The 24,733-nt window shown below is 46.2% G+C and overlaps 1 protein-coding gene across 1 annotated transcript in view; it reads left to right on the forward strand.

Annotated features, from left to right (window-relative positions):
- Positions 1-24,733, forward strand: part of LOC144688041 (dedicator of cytokinesis protein 2-like) — a 1,154,257-nt gene that overhangs the window by 759,521 nt on the left and 370,003 nt on the right. Inside the window, exon 29 of the mRNA XM_078554696.1 lies at positions 21,606-21,700. Within this exon, the coding sequence (XP_078410822.1) occupies positions 21,606-21,700 (95 nt within the window). The remainder of the gene's footprint in view (positions 1-21,605; positions 21,701-24,733) is intronic.

Genomic DNA, 24,733 nt, shown 5'->3' on the forward strand with positions numbered 1-24,733 from the left:
GCAGGAGAGCGCCCTCTGGTGTTGCCTCGTGTATTTATCTGGAGAACGAGCATCACTAAAACACATTATCTGGCCATTATCAAATTGCTGTTTGTGGAACCTTGCTGTGCACAAATTGGTTGCCACATCACTGCCACTAGATAAGTGATCTTGCTTGAAAAACTATTTCATTGGCTGTAAAGTGCTTTGGAACTTCCCGAGGTTATGAAAGATGCAATATTGATGCAAGTTCCTTCTTTCTTTCTAAATGTAATGGATAAAGCCAGGATCAATCTTTAGATTATGTAGTTGTTTTCGACCCCGTAGGCTATTCAGAGATGAGTCGTCTGTGTTTGTGTTTCATGTGAAACCTCCTATCTGAAGGCACAGTTCCAAGTAATATTCTATTGCTAAGAAGTATGACCTCTTTAAAACGCTCCTTAAAACTGACATCTTTAACTAACTATTGGACTTCTAATACTTCTTATGTAGTTCATTATCAAATGTTGCTTGATAATGATCCTTTGAAGCCATTGGGGACCTTTGAATGTGTTATATTGAATGCTGTTGACGTTGTTTTTGAAAACTGGACTGCTAACATTCACTGTCACTTCTCTGGGTTATCATTGAAAAGGACTAGCAAGAGCCCATTTTTTTTATTCATTCATGGGATGTGGGCTTCACTGGCTGGGTCAGCCTTCCCTAATTGCCCTTGAGAAGGTGGCGGTGAGCTGCCTTCTTGAATTGCTGCAGTTTATGTGGTGTAGGTACACCCACAGTGCTGTTAGGGAGGGAGTTCCAGGAGTTTGACCCAACGACAGTGAAGGAACGGTGATATATTTCCAAGTCAGGATGGTGAGTGGCTTGAAGGGGAACTTTCAGGTGGTGGTGTTCCCATCTATCTGCTGCCCTTCTCCTTCTAGGTGGTAGTGATTGTGGGTTTGTAAAGTGCTATCGAAGGAGCCTTGGTGAACTCCTGCAGTGCATCTTGTAGATGGTACACACTGCTGCTACTGTGTGTCGGTGGTGGAGGGAGTGAATGTTTGTGGATGTGCTGCCAATCAAGTGGGCTGCTTTGTCCTGGATGGTGTCAAGCTTCTCGAGTGTTGTTGGAGCTGCACTCATCCGGGAAAGTGGGGAGTATTCCATCACACTCCTGACTTGTGCCTTGTAGATGGTGGACAGGCTTTGGGGAGTCAGGAGGTGAGTCACCCACTGCAGGATTCCTCTGACCTGCTTTTGTAGCCACAGTATTTATATGGCTGGTCCAGTTCAGTTTCTGGTCAATAGTAACCCCAGGATATTGACAGTGGGGGATTCAGTGATGGTAATGCCATTGTACATCAGGAGGCAATGGTTAGATTCTCTCTTGTTGGAAATGGTCATTGCCTGACACTTGTATGGCGCGAATGTTACTTGCCACTTGTCAGCCCAAGCCTGGATGTTGTCCAGGTCTTGCTGCATTTGGACATGGGCTGCTTCAGTATCTGTGGAGTCACGAATGGTGCTGAACATTGTGCAATCATCAGCGAACATCTCCACTTCTGACCTTATGATGGAGGGAAGGTCATTGATGAAGCAGCTGTGGCCTGTGGCTTTCAAATGGCACAGTGCAATCCTGAGGGCGGGATTTTCCCATCAGTGGACCAAGTGCGGTGACAGGTGGGAAAAGCGGCATTCTCCCCACTGGCCACAATGGCGGGATCTCGCGCCCGATTGTCCACATCTCATCTCATTAAATATGCATCGGCAGAAAACATGTCGCATCGTCGGTGGGCGGCCTCTGATTCGCCCGCACTGCCATGACCTCAGCAGAACCTTGCTCCGGGCGCCAGCGCACAGCCTCCTCAGTGTCTGCAGCCCAGGACTGCTTCACATGGCCCCCAAACCAAAGGAGCACGCAGCCGCCCGAATTTAGTGACGCATCATTAGGTCACCTTCTGGGTGCCATTGAGGGCTGCCGTGCCCTTCTCTACCCTTGTGATGGACAGAGGAGATTCACCAAGGTCACCAACCCACCCTGGGAAGAGGTGCCTGTGACAGTGAGTGCTTACTGCGCCCGGAGGAGAACAGTACCGCAAACGGATGAATGATCTCATCCACCCAGCAGCCAGGGTAAGTCACCCTTCTCATCCCTCTCAGCTCACATTCTCACAAGTCCCTCGGACATTCTCCGGATGGCACTCCACACACTCGACCAGCACAAGGGACGTCACCATTTGGGCTCATCCTGTGCAGCTCGCGTCCTGATACAGTGCACGGATCCACTCACACGCAAGGCAGGCATCCTTATCCTCTGCCTTGACATGCTTCCTGCTCACACTCTGTCCATCTGCTTTTATACAGGCCAAGCTCGCCCATAATAAAAGGGCGAGGTCCTGGACTGGTGGGGGAATGCCAGAGATCGGGACCCTCACCCAGTATGAGGAGCGATCAGTACACCTGGCCGGAGAGGAGCAGGACTGTTCCTGTGGTGATGGTGAGACTGGCAGCACACACTCAGGTGAGGACCCTGCACCAGCTAATCCTTCAGACAGCGAGACTGAGTGCAATGTGAAGTCTGTACTTTGCTACTATGCACTAACCATCTCAAAACTCTTTCATAGGCACCTCCGCCTGACAGCACAGGCACACCGAGACCCATCCCCCTCCACTCCTCGACTGAGGACCCTGAGGACACAATAATGAAAGACTCGTCACAGCGCTCAACCCCCCCACCCTCCACCAGCGCAGAGACGCACACCTCGGTGGGACTTAGCTCTAGAGCCGGTTCAGGGTCACGATCCGGTGAGCACGGTGCAGATTCTGCTCCACAGCAGGCGGTGGCAGGAATATCCGGAGTCACCAGCACTCGGAGGACTGCTGGAGGCCAGAGGCAGGATTATCCGGCTCCTCCCGCCCGGCGGGATATCACGGTCCCGCTGAACTGAACGGAGCGGTAAACGGCTCGCCGCATCCGCAATGGGGCAGGGGGGTGGGGGTTGCGAGACACCCCATGGTGCTGCCGTAAAATCCTGTCCCAGGACTCTGCTGAGTCCAAGTCAGACGATAAGCCTGTGGACTCGGTCTTAATGCGGATGTTGGAGCTGCAGCGGCAGTCACTGCACAACTGTCAGATGCATTCCACAGACTGCAACGTATGATGGAGGAGTCCCACTTGAGCTGATAGCGCCGACATGCCAGCACACCGAGGTTAACGCTGGTAGAATGGCGGCTGCCATGGAAACCTCAGTCCAGGACTTAGGCCCTGAACTGCTCCAGGAGCTGCACTCCATCGCTGTAGGCATTGGCAGTCATCAGTGGCTACTCGAAAGGGTGGTCGGGCACCTCAACCTCACTCCAGCTGCCCTTTCCCCTCAAGGGGTCAGCCAGGGCACTCACAGGGACAAGGACCAGCAGCTGGACATGCCAGGGCCATCTGTCCAAGTGACTCCAGGAGAATCCAGCTGATCCCAGTCCCCTCTGCCTGTGACCCCATCACGTCCAGCTCCACAGACTGAAAAGGGTGCACCTGCCCCACAGCAGGAGACCCAAAGCCGGCTGGGACCCTCCAAGTCTCGTCCCTCCAGAGGATGCCCGCCAATGTCATCAGAGACAATAGAGCATAGAGATCAGCAGGCTGCCTCCACCTCCGCTGTGGATGTCAGGGAAGTACCAAGACGTAGTGGTAGGGTTAGAAAGATCAAAAAATAGTAGGAGCACACTGGTGGTATGGGTGTTCACCACATACTTTCCACCTATGTAAATACAGCTGCATCCATTCCACATCTCCTCTTGTGTATGCTTCCTCTGTATGCTGAGTTGTGCTGTGTCTATCAGGGGTCACACCATGTTCCCTCTCCCCACTTATCACTGATCTCACATCATGTGCCTCTGGCCCATGTTGTGTGAAGTCATCTCATCACAGTGTGTGTCCCTCCTCAGTTCATTCCCGGTGTCAGTGATGCATCACTCTCTATGTAAAAAGTGCCTGTGTGAGACATCTTGTTGACAAGCGTTGCGGGTACAAATGAATTCTTTTTCTGTTCTTGACTAGTGAGTGACTGTGCTTTTGAGGGCTTGCTTACTGTATAGGCACATTGAGCCAATGCAATGCAATCATGGCCACAGCTATGAATGCTTTCAGTGTCACAGTATCCCCCCCAAAACCAAACCACACACCGCCACCCCGCCCACCCCCCCCACCCCCCCCGACCCCCTTGCCCCATCTTAGTATCTAAATTGGATTTAACCAGGCAGTTGGATGACCTGCATTTGTTTCAGTTTACACATTACTCATTCAGTGGACTGAACAACTGCATCCTTTGCATTACACATGAGGGCAGATGTCCCGTGAGGGCATGAGATTCATTTTGGGGGCCTGGGGATCCCGTCTCTGAACCTGGCAGCTATGAGGCTCTGAGGTGGTGTTTCCAAAAGGCTTCTCCTGCTTGTCCAGGTGCCCATTTGATTTTGGAGTCATGATCACAGAGGGGAATAACCACGATTGTTGTGAAAGGTTACTGCACAGAGATCGATAATTGGAACTAATCAGAATTAATCTTGCATGAAAGCACTTTCACATTGATGGCTCATTATTGCCTCTGTTGTAACAGTGATGCTCCTAACATATCTCAGCTATGCATTCCACCTCATTTGAGAATACAGATTTAAATGAGTGCCCCTTGAATGAGTCCTCCCCCACTCTGGGCTGTGAGGTACTCCTCCCAGAAACCCTAACAGCCCTCCCCAGCACCATTGTTTTTAACTTCAGATTCTGCAGCACCATAGCCGCCGTCAGGTTTTATCATCAGACCACTTTTGACCCTCTCTATGTGACCGTGGAAATCCCTCCCATCGTCCTGGAGGAGCATAACGTTCAGGTTTCCCTCCCTGTAATTCCGGATCCCATTGTTATAGTGGTTGGTACCCCTGTGTTACCCCCCTGAGCCGTTTGAGGAGAATGTTCCTCTGCCCCATGTAGACATTACCCCTCCTTATCTTGAGGCCCACTGTACCGTGACATGTAGGAGCCTCCCCCACAACCCCCCCACCACCCCCATCCCTGCCGTAAGACCATCGAGTGCCCACCCCTACACTACCTGTTCTGAATCTACAGGCTGCAGATGCCTCTCCTGACTGTGACTGTGCCATCAGCAGCTGAGTACTATGCCAGAGACCTCCCGGACCATCATGTGTGAAGTGCTGACCACGACCTGCATACAATGTACTGGGCACTGCTAACAGTGAACTGACATGCCCTCCCCCTCTCTGCACTGGGATAAGGACAGTCATTTCTGGTCAAATTACTGCTTAAGTACTTCTTTAATAGGCTGCCTTGCCATTCTGCCTGGGACTCCCTTGGGACAGCTACCCTTGACTCTCCTTGCTATCTGGCCACGAGATTCCTTTGACCCCAGTCTTCCCCCAACACACCCCACCCATCATGTGCCTGCATTCAACATTCCCCAATCTCCCCCCAGCCAAGCATTTGCCCTTCATCCCCTTCCCTTGCCTCTGCCCTGTCTCCACCCACCGCCATCCCCCCCCTCCCCCCCCCCGAGCCAGGCCTTTGCCATCCAGCCCCTTCCCTTGCCACTGTCCTGTCCTCCACCCCGCACCTAGTCAAGCCTTTAGCCTGTGGCATATTAGAACCTACCCCTGCCTTCCGGCTGGCCTGGAATATGGAGCCTTGCCTGAGATTGCCCCCTGAAGTCGATGTGCTAAAGCCTGACCTAGAGCCTGTGGAGGCGCGAGCTCAGTGCAATGTAAAGTCGGCGAACTTACCTCGAAGTCATGCACAAAGTGCAGTTCACCAGGTGCATGTCATTTATATCAGGTCAAAATGCACGTTGGCCTAATTAGACGCCAATGTGGCCTTTTGATCCAGCATCGGGGCGTGATTCCGGCGAGCTGCCTGGATGATGAACATTCATGATATTCTAATGTATTCAAATGGTCTTCCCGACTTGGCTCGACAGGAAGCACGTCCCGTCATTGAAGGCTGGAGCAGATGATCGCAACCTGTTTTCCTGCTGACAGGAAACTGACCTTTTGGCTCCCGGATATTTTCCCCTCCTGCCCACCATTATGCCTACCGCAGGTGGGAGTGGAAAATCCCAGCCTGAGTTACTGACACTTGTAGTCTTACATAAAGCTCAACTCTTGGCTCTTTTAGCGAAAAAATGTTAGCTGTTTAAAATATGATGTCAACACTTGCACTGAAGTAACGAAAGAAGAAATTTGGTACCAATGAATTGGTGGTTTGTACATTAATATTGCACCATGCAGTATGCATGATTAAAAAATCTACTTCCATGTAATTTTATATTTGATTTTTTTTTTAACCCGTTAAATCTTTGATGTATTTTAAATTGCATGGAAGGATACAGCATGAATTATGCTTAACCTGGTTACAATGCAGCAATTTTCAACAGTTATTAATCTGTGGGCCCATGCTGATTCGGGATGATTCAGAAGAAAGTTTACAAAAAAAAGACATGTTATCAAAGCATTTCGTCTTGCATTTATCAGGTTAGCTCGTAAGAAATTACCAACAGTAACGTAGTAACAACAATTTATACTGCATGAGAAGAGAGTACTGATTTGTTGGCAAGTGGTCTGTGATTGGTGGAGGCATTGCCATGGAGAATGTAACATGGAACAGTTAACTACCCAGCTTTGTTCAAATTCAAACCGGGCAGGTTGACTCTGGTTGGTCAAGGCATTGCCCTGGGGAATGAACCAGGGAATTCATAAGCTGTGACTATAATCACAAAATACACACCATTCTTAATGATGGGTCCACATTCGAATCCATTGGACCTCCTGCTAAGCATGACCGGACAGCCCCACTTGAATGCAAGTTACAAAAACACTTGGACTTGTGTAAGAATAACGAGTTGGTAGGTCGTATTAATGATAGGATTCATCCTCATGGCACACTGCGTCTGCCTATGTATGGGCTGCCCAAGACACACAAAAGTGATGTGCCGTTAAGCCCCATCTATCCATGACTGGTTCTGCACAACATGAATTGGTCAAACGGCTGGGAAAGTTGCTCCGACCAGTTCTGAGCAAGTTTTCCACATATTCGATGAAGGATTCCTTACAGGACTTGTATATCAATAGTAATGTTGTTTCCATGTGCTTGTTCAACACTCTTAGCCTATTCACCAATGTACTGGTCATGGAAGCCATGGACGTTTGCACATCATCGCTATAGCATGGCAATTTAGATGCACGACAAATATCTGAATCAGTATTCATCAAACTTACGAATTCAGCAACTCACACAGTTGAGTTCAGCTTTAATGACATCATGTATGCCCAAATAGATGGTGTTGCTATGAGATCCCCTCTAGGCCAAGATCTCACAAACATCTTCGTCAGTTTCTACGAGAAATGCATCTTTGATGGAATGACACCTAACCTCCTACCCCTTGCATATTTCCGATACATGGATGATACGTTTGCTGTATTTGAATCTGCAGCTGCATGTAAGAACTTCCCTACACACCTTAAAGAGCTTGATCCTTCACTCAAACCCACCTTTGAAATGGAGTAGTCAAACAAGCTCCTGTTCCTCGACGTGCAAGTTGGGAAATCTGCCAGGGGGTTCTCTACTACTGTCGGCCGCAAGCCTATCTTCACTGGTCAATATATGCATTGGGATTTTTAAAGTTCCACACACTATAAGATTGACCTTATTGGCAACCTTGTAAATAGGTCCTGAATCATTTGCTCACCATGCAAGCTTGATGCTGAAATAGGGCATCAAAGCCATCCTGCGGGATAATGGTTACCCTGATCAGATCATCACTCATTGTATATCGTGAAAACTCATGAATGGGCCTAAGGCCATCACTTTCAGTACTGAAAAGTGCTCAGTCTACCTCAGATTACCCTGGAAGGGTAAGGCGTCTCCAAAATTTGAGAAACGGGCAACATGAGTGGTATTCTCCACTAACATGATGTTGCCGTCAAGCCAAAAAGAAGTTCTTATCACACAAATGAGCAATGCGGTATATGAATTTTGTTGACTGGTGTGCTGCCAGGTGTATAGGCTGTACATCCCAGTGACTGGCGCATAGTATCAAACAGCATGTCCCTTCGGCTGTTTGCAATAGGTAAAGTTCTGACCCTGCCCGATCAGCCTGTGCTTGCAAAACTCAAAACACAGTGTCCAACATTAGATGTGATTCCACGATTGGATAGCAGCTACTAAACAATCCTGATTGTGCTAAGAATTACACTGAAAACCAATTTAAGATTGTCAGTCGGACTCGTAGTGTGTCTCACTTACACATGCTAGAAGCCACATATATTCACACACAGGGCCTTGCCCTTTGCAGACAGAAGGAATATGTCCACACTTTGCGCCTTTTTCAACTAAACAAAAGCTTTGGGAACAGTCTTTCCCTGGTTCATACCCCAGAGCAATGTCCTGACCAATCAGAGTCGACCTGCCCGGTTTGAATTTAAACAAAGCTTGTCAGTTAACTGTTCCATGTTGCATTCTCGATGGTAACAGAGTCCAATCAGAGTTTACTTGCCAACCAATCAGCACTCTCTTCTCATGCAGTATAAATTGTTGTTCAAAACAAAAACAGAATTACCTGGAAAAACTCAGCAGGTCTGGCAGCATCGGTGGAGAAGAAAAGAGTTGACGTTTCGAGTCCAACATGACCCTTCAACAGAACTGTTCTGTTCAGTTCTGTTGAAGGGTCATGTTGGACTCGAAACGTCAACTCTTTTCTTCTCCACCGATGCTGCCAGACCTGCTGAGTTTTTCCAGGTAATTCTGTTTTTGTTTTGGATTTCCAGCATCCGCAGTAGCTTTTTGTTTTTATAAATTGTTGTTCCCCTGTTACTGTTGGTAATTTGTGAGCAGTCCTGATGAGTGCAAGGTGAAAAACTTTTGAGTATTGCTAAAAAGAGAGACATGATATCAAAGTTTTTCACCTTGCACTCACCAGCACAGCTCAGTAACATTTCTAAAAAAAACTTCTTGGCAAAAATAAACCTTTGTAAACTTTAGTCATTTGGTAGTATAGAACTTTTGAGTATTGCTAAAAAAAGAGACATGATATCAAAGTTCTGTACTACCAAATGACTAAAGTTTACAAAGGTTTATTTTTGCCAAGAAGTTTTTTTAGAAATGTTACTGAGGGGCTGTCATTTCTATTTTCAGGTACAACATGAGAATAGGTGTTTTTCTAAGGTTGTAACAACCTGCTAACAAAATTGCAGGAACATGCAGTTTTATAATGTGTGATTACTGGAAATGTAATTTTCTTAATGAGACATTAATTATAGAGAAAAACAGACATTTTATCATGCTCCACTGCATAGGGACTATCATGTCTTTAGAGCAGAAATAAATTCCTATTAAGGTGGTTTTGTTTGAGTTGCTAAGAATTAGACTGCACGGCACAGGTTTACACTGGCATATATTGTACTTCAGATGGTATGTATCGAGGGTAATGGATGAGGCATTGAGCTACAAGGCCAGTAAATGGTTTGGATAGCATCAAAGAAAAGAAAGATCAAAGCTTAAGTCATTCAAGGTCATCATGTGGATCTGGAGATTGCATTCATTGATCAGTGTAACAGGAGGGTGACATTTGGTGTGCGTTTAATGGGCAACTTTAACAATGAAAAGAGAATCCAGTCGTGGTTCAGTTGGGAAGTTTAGTGTGGAACTGGACCATGCAACCCAGGAATAACAATGCTGGAGGCTTGATATGTGCTGAGTTAGCTGTTCTCAGCCAGCATGGCAGCAGATGTGTTATAAGTGTTTCCGGTGTTTGACAGATAGGGAATGGAGCTCCTTCTGAATACTATCCAGCGATACTATCCTGGACAATCTAATGGGAGGTGGAAGCTCAACATATACATCCCCATCCTCAATGATTAGGGAGCCCAGCACATCAGTGCAAAGGACAAGGCTGAAGCATTTGTAACCATCTTCAGTCGAAAGGGTTGAGTGGATGATCCTCCTCTTGAGGTCCCCAGCATCACACATGCCAGTCTTCAGCCAATTCAACTCAAGTTATTTTCAACAATACATTTAATTAAAATCAACACCAAAGTTCCTTGGTGAGATGTTTTATCTTAAAAAAAACATTCATTTTTGGGGAAGTGTTTTGTGCAACACGGGATGTAGATGGTACTACTGGAGTTAGTGGAGGTGTTAGCTATGCCTCTGTTAGCACATTCACCTCTGTGATTAATAGTTGTGTATTCAAACCCCACTCCAGAGCCATGAGTGCATAATTTACACTGCTACACTAATACAGTACTGAGTGAGTGCTGCAACGTCTTTTAGATGAGATATTAAAACTGAGGCCCTGCTTTTAAGATTACATGGTGCAATTCGAAGAAGAGTAGCTCCATTTTCCCCAGATTTCCTGGTCACGATTTATCCCTCAACCAACATCACAGAAACAAAAGATCTGGTCATTACCTCATTGCTGTTTGTTGGAGCTTGCTGTGCGCAAATTGGATGCCGTGTTCCCTATATTACAACAGTGACTACACTTTGAAAATACTTCATTGACTGTAAAATGCTTGGATCTCCTGGGGTTGTGAGCGGCGCAATATTAATTCTAGGCCTTTCTTTCCTTCCACCTCAGTCACAAAATAGAACTGAAGACAGTTAAATAAATAAAAAAATTCCAGAGAGTTTAGGCAGGTCGCGCATGCAACAGAAAGACAATTAGGAATGTCAAGCAACAATAGGAATAGTCATGTCTGATGTTGAGGACTTGGTGAAGTGCAAAGCAGCATTCACACAGAGAGCTAATTCAACCATCACTGAATGCTGTCTAAACAGAATGTTTTATATGCAAAACAGATGCATCCTCTTTGGTGTATAGCTGTTCGCTGAGCATTCGGCTGTCGCTATTTATTTAGTTCATCTTATTACTTCCCCCATCGCACCCACCCCCTCCCCTCCCTCTGACTGGCTGCTTTGAAGCCGTCTATTTACTGAGGAAAGGTCACAGGAGTCCTTATGCATAAGATTAAATTGTGCTTTGATTAACTTGTTCCAGAGTGATATTCTCATGGCTCCAGTAGATTGTTAATTTAAAATAACCATTCTCTCTCTGATACGTGGTCTGCTGACCTCTTTCTGTTGTCTCAGGGCACTAGCCTTGTGTGAGCTGTGTGTCTCACTTGGAGGACACCACCACATTGCCTGCTTAAACTTAGTTTGTTTTCAGTGTACGTCACCACATATCTTAAAAGCTACAACAGCAGCTTGTATTTATACAATGTTTCTGACATAGAAAAATGCTGTTTCACGGAGGTGACAGGAGACAAGAAAAATATGATCTAAATAAGAGATTGCAGAGCTCAAAGATTCAGTGGGATTTGGGTGTCCCAGTGCATGAATCACAAAAGGCTAGTATGCAGGTGTAGCAATTATAGTTCTGATAAATAATTCTATGTTGTAAGATCACATGATCTGTGTAAACCAATGAGTTAGCAGCATGGGGAACCTCTAAGGGAGAGTTCTTCTTTAGTTATCGAGTTAGATGCACCACAGATAGTTACTGTTGCTGTATTGTAAATAAAGTTCAATGTTTCCACCAAGAAAGGTTGCCTGGAAAATCAACTACACAACAAACTGGCAATGAGGATAAATGGGATCTAGTACTGTCCCTCGCCCAACGATTGTGAGTATCTAAGATAATTAAAAAGAAATTAAGGTATACTTATCTGAGGTATGACAGTTTGGCAGGATCTATCCCTTTGAACCAGCCACAGGCAACTGGTCTCAATATATATAATGGCTTGCGTTCTACTTTCAAGCCAACAAAATCACAGGGGAGGAAAAGAGGAGAGTGATTCTCCTGAGCATTTGTGGGAGCGAGACCTACAGTTTAATTTGAAGATTGACAGCACACAGTGCCCCAGATTTGAAGGCCTTCAGTGAATTAGTGGACCTCGTTGAGGAACATTTCCAACCCAAGCCCTCAGTCGCAATGCAGAAGTTCAGGCTCAATTCACAGAATTGAGCCCCGGGGGGGAGAGCATTGCCAACTATGTGGCGAAATTAAAACAAGTAACAGAATATTGTCCTTTCAGTGAAACCCTGAATGATATGCTCAGGGATCATTGGGTCTGTGGTGCAAGAGGATGCGATTCAGCGAAGATTGCTGATTGAAGTGGATCTGGATTTTAAGAAAGCGTTAGAAATAATACTTACGATGGAAAGCGCTGTAAGGGATGCACAAGCAATTCAAGGTGGGCAAAATGGCGCCGTTTTCCTAGTTGGGAGGGAACGGTCAGCCGAAAGTGGCGCGAAAAGTCGGGACTCTGCCTCAAAGCGGGAAACAGCCCCCTGCTAACCGAAAATCTAGAGGAAGCAGATTAGCAGCAAATTCAAAAACTAAATTTGATCAGCGTGGAGTCAATCATATTCCTAAAGATTGGCAATTTAAAAAGGCGGAGTGTTATTTTTGTCACAAAAGAGGGCCCATGTTGAAACATTGCAAAGTGAGATTAAAACAGGCTTCCAGGCAACAAACGTAGTCCATTGAAGTGGATGTCGAAGAGCCAGAAACAACCAATTCTGACCCTTATGCCTTATTCAACATGAAAGTTGGGAAGACAGAGCCAATTACTGTCACATTGCATATGAATGGTAAACCCTTAAAAATGGAAGTAGACATGGGTGCTTCTACCAATGTAATAGGAGAACAGACTTTCAGGTATTTAAATAAAGGTGATCAACAATTACATTTGAAACAAACATCTGCCAAGTTGAAAACGTACACAGGCGATGAAATCCAGGTCAAAGTTATCACTAGAGTAACTGTTTATTATAGACACCAATTGGCACAGCTACCAGTGATGGTGGTAGAAGGTGAAGGGCCAAGCCTTCTAGGTCAAAATTGGTTGAGGGAAATTAACCTTTATTGGCCAGTGAGATTTCAAAAGGAAGCAGGAAGAGTTCCTGAGTTGGAAAAGGAACAAGGCAAAGTACTTCAGAAAGAGGCTGGAGAGTCCACGGACTGCAACAGGATGAAAAAGGAGTGTGTAGCCATTCAACAACCTGAAGAAATCAAGACTGTCTTTAACAACGACATGGAAGAACAGCAGAAGAAACCCAAGGAGACTGTTCTGAATGACAGAACTCAAGGTGAAGCGAGCGGGTTCGCAAAGAAAGAGGAAACCTGTTGAAAGACCTTCATACACTACAAGGATCCCTCACGTCAAAGTTTGAACGTTACAAAGAGAAACAGGAAGAATTTAACATCACTTTGAACAAACTGAGAAACCAGTTAGCGGGGAAGACGCAGCAATGTTCAAGGTTCCAGGAGGAAGCCAACAGATACAGGAAGGAGACAGAAGAGCTGAAGAATCAGCTGAATGAAGCTAAAGAGGCTTTGAAAGTAAAAGTCATCGAACTTTCCAAGATGTGAGCAGATAATGAAATTCTTACCTCAGGAAGGATATGCTTGCCTTAGAGGGATTATAATCTAGGTTTAGTAGATTGATTCCTGGGATAGTTGTGTTGGTTTTTGAGATTGACTAGGCTAGGCCTAAAATGAGAGGTAATTTATTTGAAAGATGTTATAAAATCCTAAGGGGCTTGACCCCCTAGTTGCTGGGCGAATGTTTCCCTTGGCTGGCAAGTCTAGAACTAGGGCCCACTCTCAAAATAAGAGGCCAGCCATTTGGACTGAGGTGATGAGAAAATTTTTCACTCGTTGATTGTGGATCTTTTAAGTTCTTTACCCCAGAGAGCTGTGGATGCTCAGTCATTGAGTATATTCAAGACAGAGATCAATAGATTTTTGGATACTAATGGAATCAAGGAATATGGGGTTCAGGCAGGATAGTAGAGGTTGGGTAGAGGGTCAGCCGTGATTTTATTAAATGGCAGAGCAGGCTCAAAGGGCCATATGATCTACTCCTGCTCCTATTTCTTACATTCTTATACAAAAACAGAAAATGCTGGAAAAACTCAGTAGATCTAACAGCATCTGTGGAGAGAAAAAAAAACAGAGTTACCATTTCGAGTCTATATGACTCTTCTTCCATGACTCTGAAGAAGAGTCATAAGCACTCGAAACGTTAACTCTTTTTTTTCTCTCCATAGATGCTGTTAGACGTGCTGAGCTTTTCCAGCGTATTCTGTTTTTGTTTCAGATTTCCGGCATCCGCAGTATTTTGCTTTGATCTTATGTTCTTATGTTGTAATGATATGAAATGCACAGTCTGAAAAGGTAACGGAAGCAGAACCGATAGTAACCTTCATAAAAGAATCGGACAATTACTTGCAAAGGCAAAATATGCAGGTCTATGGGGAAAGAGCAGGGAAGACTGAGGCTAATTTCAAAGCTTTTTCAAAGAGCTAGCATGGGCAAGATGGGCTGATTGACCCCATTTTGTGCTGCCCCATTTTATGATTCAAAGCATCGTTGCAGTTGTCTCAGGCATGAGGAAGAAACAAATCCTTTATGTCAATAGCTTTCCATTTGTGCGTTCAGGGAATCCTCTTATCACCCTGAATGGAATTACTTCTTGATATTCATCGAGGCTATGTAAATAGCAAGATGTTATCACAAATTGTCCAAATATTGCAATGGATTTTTATTTTTGACAATGTGTTCCTACTGAGCTGGAACTGAATAGATTGTTGAAGAGATTATGAGGTTTCCCTGATAGGTTGCGTTTAATAAAGCACTTTACACCCAATGAAGTGCTTCTGAAGTGTGAAACAGAAGCAAAATACCTTGCACGCCAGAAATCCAAAATAAAAACAGAAAATGCTGGAAAACACTCAGCAGGTCAGGCAGCATCAGTGGAGAGGGAAATATAGTTCATGTTTCAGGTTAATGGCTTCCCATCAGAGCTTTCAAAATTTAGTCACTGTTGTAATGTACGAAACTTTGCTGTCAATCTGTGCACAGCAAGGTCCCATACCAGCAGAGATCTGATTAGATGATAGCCTGGCTTTTGCAGTCAGCGGCAAAAACCAGGATGCCTTCCAGTGACCTCAAAGAAAGCTGCCCGCAAAGATCTAACTACCTTTGTGGCGTGGATTTCCCTTTCTTGACGGCAGTTTAAACCTGGCGCCGAGTCAAGGGCGTGTCTTGGAGTGCAGCAGCAGTGATGTCAGCAAGCAGGGAAGGAACCAGTCACATTGAAGCATTCACACAGACAGCAAACCAGGAAGCTGAAAGCACACATATTGATCTAAATTTCCAGTTAGCCAAATAAATGATTATGACAGAATCCAGTTGGAAGCTAAACTAACGATAAATAAATTTTAAAATTTAAAAAAAAAGTTTTTTTCAAAAAAATGCATTTTTTTAATCGGTGGTGATGTTTCACCAATATAAAATTAACATTTGCAACCCCAATGAGTGTGTTGAGCAGTAACTTAGTATTCCATTAAAAACCCATTTATATCTCATTCAACAAGGTGTGACTTTTACAAGGGTTTTTACAGTGAGCATGACAATGTAAAACTGGAAGTTCTTATCAATTCAATTAATTTGTACTGATTTCAGTCTGGGGGGGCTGCGGGGTGATGGGCAGGGTTTTACAAGGTGCTGGGTTTCCACCCCACGCCCCCACCCCCCTGCCACCCCACCCTCAGCAAGAAGATATTGCGATAAGCCCACCCCTGCTTGAACAGGTTGCCCCCCCCCACCCCGGCATTTGGTTTAAGGCGATACTTCTGCCCCCTTCTGGGCAGGTAATCACAGCTCTGAAAGCAGCCAGCCATTTGACTCTCCAGTTCCATCTGTGCTACCGGGAGCAGTGGCTAACACTGGGACTGCATCAAGTCCCCAACTATGAGGAACCAGGAGGAAAGATAGGTTTGGAGGGTGGGGTCATCATTAGCGTAGGCTAGAAGGCCCTGGTGTGGGAGGCAAAAAGGGTGGGGGAGATAAGGCAGATAGGACTTCAGGGAAGGGACCTGGTGAGTCCTCCAATGGGCCCAGGGAGTCTGAGAGCCTGTTAATGAGACACCCCCGCCCTTGCCCATCGCCAGTCATGCAGTGAAAGCCACTGGACTGGACCCTTGGTACAGGCCTCTTGCACCAGTGGTTAACTCCTAGTGGTGGTCAGATGAGGCCCTTAACTGGCCATCAATTGGCCACTTAAGGGCCTCAATTGGCCCATGGGTGGGTGGACCACTGAAGCATCTCTACTGCTGGTAAAATTGTGGCATGGGAGAGGCAGGTGGGTAGGTGGTGGGTATGGCACCCATTGCATTTTATGGCACCCCCCCCCGCCTCCAACTTTCAAACCCACCATTGGTGGGGGAATAAAATCCAGCACGTGGTGCCCCAACAATGCAGCCTCTGGAAGAGAATACAATCCCTGGCAGCAAATCCTAGGTTTCTACGTTATCCTGTGCTAGCGTGGACTCCGGAAGTTGCTGTCAGTAACCTGTAGAGGAATGACAGTGACTGCTGATGGTTTCACCGTGGTTACCATCGCAAAATCCAGGCCAATCTGTCTATCCAGTCTAGATTTTGGATTGGGCCTCCAGCTCACAACGTTCTGACTGAAACTGTTACCCACTGAGCCCTGGCTGAATCTCTGCTTGTGAGCTGACTTCTGAACAATCACATCAGCCTTCGTGGAGCGACAGCACTTGCACACAGCCAGACTGTAGGAAACCCGGGAAAGGAGAGAACTTCCAAAAGGATTGCAATGGTTGGGAATAACTTTGGCTGTGATGCTCCTGCTCAGACTCCCCTCCACTGATGTCCTCTGTATACCTCCTGCGTGTGCTGCACTTAGATTCGAGCCAAGGGAACCTCCGACTTCTTCATGTGAAGCCTTCAGGGGAGGGCAGTTGTTTTTTTAAATTACATTTCGATCAACCCCCTATGCAGCAACTATTTGTACAAAAGTTCAAGGGATGCTAGAATTAATCAAAGACATCCAGTCCCCAAGAGCAAAGCAACAGAAAAATAGAAACACTGTTCTTATAGTACGTTCTCCCTTCCTTCAAACATTAAACATGGGTCAGTCAAGGACTTGTACAGAGGTTTTGAGGAGTCACTGATGAATAACATTCAGTAGTCAAAATTGGCATCAGTACTTTGCAAGCTGTACTGATTCTCCTCACTATTTTCCACCCTTGTCCCGCTCCTCCTGAAGGATTAGAGTTCCATAGGAGTCTTCCAATATCTGATTAAATAGGTCATCCTTCACTGCAGAGCTGGAGTGTGAGTACTGTCAAGCCCTTTGTCTATCCATTAGTCATCACAGGCAAGCAACTCTCAGCCTTCTCTCTCCACAATAGTATTCAACCCGAGACTCACAGAATGTTACAGCGCAGATGGAGGCTTTTCAGCCCATCATACCTGTGATGGCTCTCTGAAACAGCTATCACATTAGTCCTCCTGCTCTCACATCTTTCCACAGAGCCCAGCAATGTTCTTTCCTTGTCAACGGTATATCCACTTTCCTTTGGAAATTTACTATTGGAGCTGCTTCAGTCATCTTTTGGGCCATGCATTCCAGATCATAATAAATTCAAGCTGAAGATTTAGCCACCATTGGCAAGGCCTGGCTGGGCCATCAAATCTCCTGTGGCAGGTCTCACCATGACAGGGCCAGAAAATCCCAGCCAATATCTCTGAAACCACCATTAACATCCCTGGGCATGTACTGTGCAATCGACCAGACAGACCTACCAGATGTGGTATATAGCTAGGAGTTGCCTTGGGACACCTAAACGTCAACTCCGGACTCCATGAAACCTCATGGCATCAGGTCAAACATGGACAAGGAAACATCCTTCTGATTACCATCTACCGTCCACCTCAGTGATGAATCAGTGCTGCCCCATGTTAAACACCATTTGCATGAAGCACTAAGGGTGGCAAGGGCACAGCATGCACAACAGGTGGGGGGATTTGAATGTCCATCACCAAGAATGGCTCGGTAGCACCACTGCAGACCGAGCTGGCCGAGTTCTAAAGGACATAGCTGCTGGACTGGGTCTGCGGCAGTTGATGAGGGAACCAACAAGAAGGAAAAACATGCTTTACCTCATCCTCACCAATTTACCTCTCATAGATGCATCTGTCCATGATGGTATCAGTAGGGGTGACCACTGCACAGTTGTTATGGAGATGAAGTCTAGTCTTCACATTGAGGATGCCCTCCATCGTGTTGTGTAGCACTACCACCGTGCTAAATGAGTAGATTTCTAACAGATCTTGCAACTCAAAACTGGGCAACCATGAGGCACTGTGGGCCATCAGTAGCAGCAGAATTATACACAACCACAATCTATAACCACATGGTCTGGCATACAGTTCTGCTGAAGGGTCATGAGGACTCGAAACGTCGACTCTTTTCTTCTCCGCCGATGCTGCCAGACCTGCTGAGTTTTTCCAGGTAATTCTGTTTTTGTTTTGGATTTCCAGCATCCGCAGTAGTTTTTTGTTTTGGTCTGGCTTATCCCCACTCTACCATTACAAGCAAACTGGGGAATCAACCCTGGTTCAATGAAGAGTGCAGGAAGGCATTACAGGAGCAGCATCAGGCATTCCTAAAAATGAGATATCAACCTGGTGAAGCTAAAAAACAGGACTACTAGTGTGCCAAACAGCATAAGCAGCATGCAATGGACAGAGCTAAGTGATCCCACAACCTTCGGATAAGATCTAAGCTCTGCAGTCCTGCTACATCAAGTTATGAGTGGTAGTAGACAATTAAATAACTCACTGGAGGGGGAGGCTCCACAAATATCCCCATCCTCAATGATGGTGGAGCCCAGCACATCAGTGCAAATGATAAGGCTGAGGCACTTGCTACAATCTTCAGCCGCAAATGCCGAGTGGATGATCCATCTCAGCCTCCTCCTGAAGAACCCAGCATCACAGATGGCAGTCTTCAGCCAACGAACAAACGAGAACAACATGGGCAAATGCACTGAACTCCCAAGGTGACATGAGAGTGACTGCCTTTGACATCAAGGTAGCATTGACTGAGTGTGGCATCAAGGAGCCCTAGCAAAACTGGAGTCAATCGGAAACAGGGTGAAAACTCTCCGCTGGTTGGAGTCATACCTAGCACAAAGGAAGATGGCTGTGGTTGTTGGAGGTCAATTGTCCTAGTTTCAGGACACCACCGTAGGAGTTCCTTAGGAACTCCTATGGTGTTGTCCTGGAAGGCCCAACCACATTCAGCTGCTTCATCAATGACCTTCATTAATGACCTTCCTTCCATCACACGGCCAGAAGTGAGGATGTTCGTTTATGATTGCACAATGATCAGCACCATTCACAACTCCTCAGATACTGAAGCAGTCCATGTCTATGTGCAGCAAGACCTGGACAACATTCAGGCTTGGACTGATAAGTTTCAAGTAACATTCACGCCACACAAGTGCCAGGCAATGACCACCTACAACAAGAGAGAATCTAACCATCTCCCCTTGACATTCAATAACATTACCATCACTGAATCTCCCACTATCAACATCCTGGGGGGTTACCATTGACCAGAAACTGAACTGGACCAGCCATATAAATACTGTGGCTACAAGAGCAGGTCAGAGTCTAGGAATTGTGCGACGAGTAACTCACCTCCTGACTCTCCAAAGCCTGTCCACCATCTACAAGGCACAAGTCAGGATTGTGATGTAATACTCCCCACTTGCCTGGATGAGTGCAGCTCCAACAATACTCAAGAGGCTTGACACCATCCAGGACAAAGCAGCCCGCTTGATTAGGACCACATCCATAAACATTCACTCCCTCCACCCTGACACTCAGTAGCAGCAGTGTGTAGCATCTACAAGATGCGCTGCAGCATCTCACCAAGGCTAGTTGCCCTTGAGAAGGTGGTGGTGAGCTGCCTTCTTGAATCACTGCAATCCATGTAGGTACACCCACAGTGCTTTTCGGAAGGGAGCTCCAGGATTTTGTCCCAGCGACAGTGAATGTCATTCCAGTGCCTAGGTCGATGCCGGGTGGTCCATCCGGTTTCATTTCTTTTTTGAAGCTTTGTATCGGTTTGATACAACTGAGTGACTTGCTGGACCATTTCAAAGAGCATTTTAAGAGTAACCCACATTGCTGTGGGTCTGGAGTCACATGTAGGCTAGGTAAGGACTGCAGATTTTCTTCCCTAAAGGGCATTGGTGAACCAGATGGGTCTTTTTACAACAATTGACAATGGTTTCATGGTCATCATTAGATTTTTCACTATTGAATTCAAATCCCACCATCCGCCGTGGTGATTGAACCCGGGTCCTCAGAGCATTACCCTGGGTCTCTGGATTACCAGTCCAGGGATCATCCTCCTAGTCACACACTATCCTGACTTAGAACTATATCACCTCCCTTCCCTGTCGCTGGGTCAAAATCCTAAAATTCCCCCCCGCCTCCCAACAGCACTGTGGATGTACCTACACCACAGGGACTGCAGCGGTTCAAGAAGGCAGCTCAACACCGCCTCTTCAGGGGCAATTAGGAATAGGCAATAAATGCCGGCCTAGCCAGTGTTGTCCACATCCTGTGAGAGAATTTAAAAAAAAACTCAGGCATGCATTCTCAGGATTTTACATCCATTAAATTGCAAAATCCTGCTGTGTATTTCCAGTCAAAGAGTCTACAGTGCAGAAGTCGGCCATTCAGCCCATCAGGCCTCTACTTGCTCTTTCAAAAGAACTGCCTAGACATCATAGGCAGTGTGTTCCAGATCGTAATCCCTGGTGTGCAGAAATTTCTCCTCATTTTTCTCTCTCGTTCTTTTGTCAATTATTTTAAATCTATGATTTCTAATTACTGGCCCACTTGTCAGTGCGACCGTGTAGTTTCCAAGACAGGAGTGCAGCATTGTAACGTTACCTCTTTGGTCTACACGACTCAGTTCCTCCAGGCAATGAATTTACCGACTGAGATATCAGGGAACAATTGATCTGGTGATTAATTTAATTCATTACTAAGTTATAAGGTGGAATTTTACAGCTCTAACTGGGCGGGGGGCTGGGCCAGAAAATGCGGCGAGCCATTCGAAAGTCCATTTACTTCGGCGAGACCGGAAAATCCCGCTGGTGGGAGGGGCAGTAAGATTCCACCCAGAATATTTTGTTGGAAACACTGCTTTGTTTCATAGTTAAGTAAGGCAGACTTAGAGTTGCCAGCTGTGATTAAATGTATTGCTGGAGGTTTCATCACATGACTTGTCCCTACACTCCAACAGCCAACACATCCATCCTTGTCACGCACTGCCTTCCAATACCAACTGGAAAGCAAAAAAGACTAGTCACCCAATTGGATGATGCTTGACTGTCGGCCAAACAGGTTTTTTTTTCCCATTTTCAATACTTTTATTCCTGGTAAAGAGAAAATTACAAAGAAAATGATTTTTTTTCCCAGGGCTGTACACAGCCATGTCTTGGAGATGGATCTTCAATTCTTGGAGACCTCAAGCCAACTCAGAGTATTGGCAACCCCAAGTACCCTGGGGAGTAGGTGGGAAAATGGAGTTGAAGCCTAAGATAAGCCATGATTTCATTGAATGGCGGAGCAGGCTCGATGGGCCATGTGGCCTACTCCCACTCCTATTTCTTGTGTCCTTGCATTCTAGGTATACTGGTCCTCAGTTCATGTGTCCTGTTCTGATTCTGACCTCTGTCTTCATAGGACTTCCTGATGGAGACCTTCATCATGTTTAAAGATCTTATTGGCAAGAATGTATATCCTTCCGACTGGATGGTGATGAGTATGGTTCAAAACAGGTCAGTCAGCCATTGGATTATATCTATTTTAATAGTGATTCCCTGAATTTCTTGACTTTCTCATTGCTCTAACTTATGTGGAAAATGTTTTTCATATCAATGTCCAAGCTGTACCCACTTCTGGTTTCCCCACCCAGTCTGCCTCACACTTGGAGGGTGTCCTTTCAGAGACCAAGGCCTGGATTTTCACTCCACTGGGTCGGGAACGCAGAGTCAGGACGTTTCCTGGCTCAGCGAACCTGACCCTGGAGAAAGCGCTCCGGAATGTCAGGTTTTCGTTCCAGGGTCGTGGGGCTCGCTGGTAGTCGGGCTGGGTGACCCCGGAATGAGTGCGGAGGACATCGGGTGCAGAGGCAGGCTGGCCGGGAAGACCTGCCTCGATGCAATGGCACTGTATTGAACTTTTTAAAAAACAGGAAATCATTAAACAGACGTTCAGCCCTCACTACTCACACCCCATCACACAAACCCCCACACACTCCCCATGCCCCATCCATGCCAACCCATGCCATCTGATTCCCCCCACCCACCCCATGGCACTTCACACCTTCCATACCTACCTAGGCCCCTCTAACTAGTCCCCATGGCACCTCATATTCTCCATGCCAACCTATGCCCCTCTGCCCACTCTCCATGGACTTTCATATTTGCCATGCCAACTTATGCCCCTCTGCCCACCCCAAGGCCCCTCATACCCTTTATGCCAACCTTTGGCCGCCCACCCACCCCCTAGCCCTTTATAGCCCTTGCCAATGTAGTGCCAACTCACGCCAACCCATGCCCTTCCTCCCACCACCCTTTGCCCTTACACCTACCGTGCCAACTCACCCAGTATCCACCATGGACAGACCTCAGGGCACATGCTGAGATTAAATAAAACAAAGTTCCAAGTGTCTATTGCAGATTATATTAAAAAAAACACTTTTATTTATATTAAGAAATTGCTGCATTTACATTCCTTCAACCACAACAAACATTTTATTCAATTGCATAATCCCTTATAAAAACATGCATTGGGATTCATAGTCCAACTTCAAAGATCCATAACCGTTTGGAGCTATCGGTCAAACTGTGAAATGGCAGGCAGCCCATTGTGATAATGGATGGTTGTGAAATGAGTTATGCAGCACTAATTCAGTAATGGAAACCCTAATGCTTATGTCAACAGACAGAGTGAAATCGAATATATATATTTTTTGACACTCCAGACAGTTTTTTTTTCAAATAGTTAAAGTTTAATTTCCTTGACAGCTTGACAACATTGACAGTTCATTTTGACAGCTTTGACCGCTGTTTTTGGCAGTTCCGATGAGTTACACACTTTTTTTACGCACATTCATGTCTTCTTTTAGCAATACAAAAGACACCTTACCTCTCCCTAATGACACCTTACTTCTTCCAAAGGGCACCAGATCTCCTCCAAATGGCACCTGAGCTCCACCAAAGGTGCCCTGGGACCATATCCAAAGGGGTACCTTAGCTCTCCAAAAGGGTACCCTGGCTATCCAAATGAATCCACAAAGCTCAGACCTGCTGCTGCCAGGTCTAATCCGTGCACGTCAGCTTCCTGACACCTCTCACACCAAAATCACAGATATGTGGAGGCAGCTGCTGATTTCTATGGGCAGCTGCCTCTGCAAAGCATGCATGCGATAATGGTGGGTGCCATGTTCAGGGGCAGGACTTCTGGATTCAGGCCTCTTCTACCATTCTCGCCACAATGGAGATCTTCACCGTCATGGTGAAAATCAACGCCCAAGTGTTTGCCTTCTGGAATTCTCTTCCGAGAATGGCTTTACGTTCCTACCTCTCTCTCCTTTACCTTCAAAAGTTCCCAAAATTCAGCGGTCAGGATTGCCTGCTCATGGACTTGACAGCCCACGATTTTCCACCCATGGCCAATTAGTGAGCGCAGAGGCCAGTCCTGGCCAGTGAGCTCGTTCTTAAAGGAAGCAGGACTGAAAAAGCCTGGAATTTTTTGAATGTCTTCTCTCATTTCATATTAAAGTAATAGATACACAAATGCAATATAAATCTTGCTCATTCGATTTATTGCCTTATATTGAAACTTGCCAGGAAAGGTTTCCATTGCATCCAGGTTGCTATGGTGATGTTGCCAAGAAAGATATCCCAAAGCGCATTGCAACACACAACCATGGCCCAACCTGAGGGCTAATCTGGGGCCATGTGACCCAGGCAGAGCTGCTCCTGTTTCATCCCTGTAGCATTTTTTTTCACCTTTAAGTAGTATTCAGATACTTATCGGGGAAGATTTGCCCCTCTTCAGGCAGGCGCAGTGGGTGGGCACAGGAGCGGCCACACAACGGTCCACTGCCCGTGATCGGGCCCTGACCGAGATTCCACGTTGGATGGCCAATTAACGGCCAGCCAGCCCGTGAATCACGTGCTGAAACGCTCAGCGTTGCCTGGGTGGGGGGGAGGGCGAGCGCTAAAGTCAGCGCCTTCGCCTGGGTGCGCTCCCTGAAGGCATGGAGGTGCCTCAGGGAGCTGGAAACTTTTAACTTTGCAAATAAAGATTTTAAAATTTAGGAAAACGTGTCCCTGCTCTTGTGACTCTGTCACATGAGCAGAGACATGTCAAAAATGAGTTTTAAAAGTTTTTTAAAATCACTCTTCGAAACCTCACCCCGCCTGTGGATGAGGTTTCGCAAAAAAATGCAAAGGCCGCTTGGCCTATTCGCCTGCTCGCCAACCGTAAGGGAAAAAAATTAAATTTAAGTAATTAATTAATGGCTTAACAGCCCTCTTAATTGTTGGCAGCGTGCCCGCCGACCAAAATATCGCGCGAATGTGCGACGATGCCAGGACGCTCACCCGACGTCATCATGTGTTATTACATCCTTGTGCGTGCCAGGCGCACACTCACACGCCGAGGTGAAAACTCGGCCCATTATTTTACTTTGCAGTATACTCTCAACAAATGTTAAATTGATTTAGGATTGCTACCTCGAATAGAAAGAGAGTTTACCGCTTCCAACCATGTTTTCCATCCATGGCCCGAGGCAAAGATTC

The sequence above is a fragment of the Cetorhinus maximus genome, chromosome 1 (genome assembly GCF_964194155.1).
Source record: "Cetorhinus maximus chromosome 1, sCetMax3.hap1.1, whole genome shotgun sequence".
Lineage (NCBI taxonomy): Eukaryota > Metazoa > Chordata > Chondrichthyes > Lamniformes > Cetorhinidae > Cetorhinus > Cetorhinus maximus.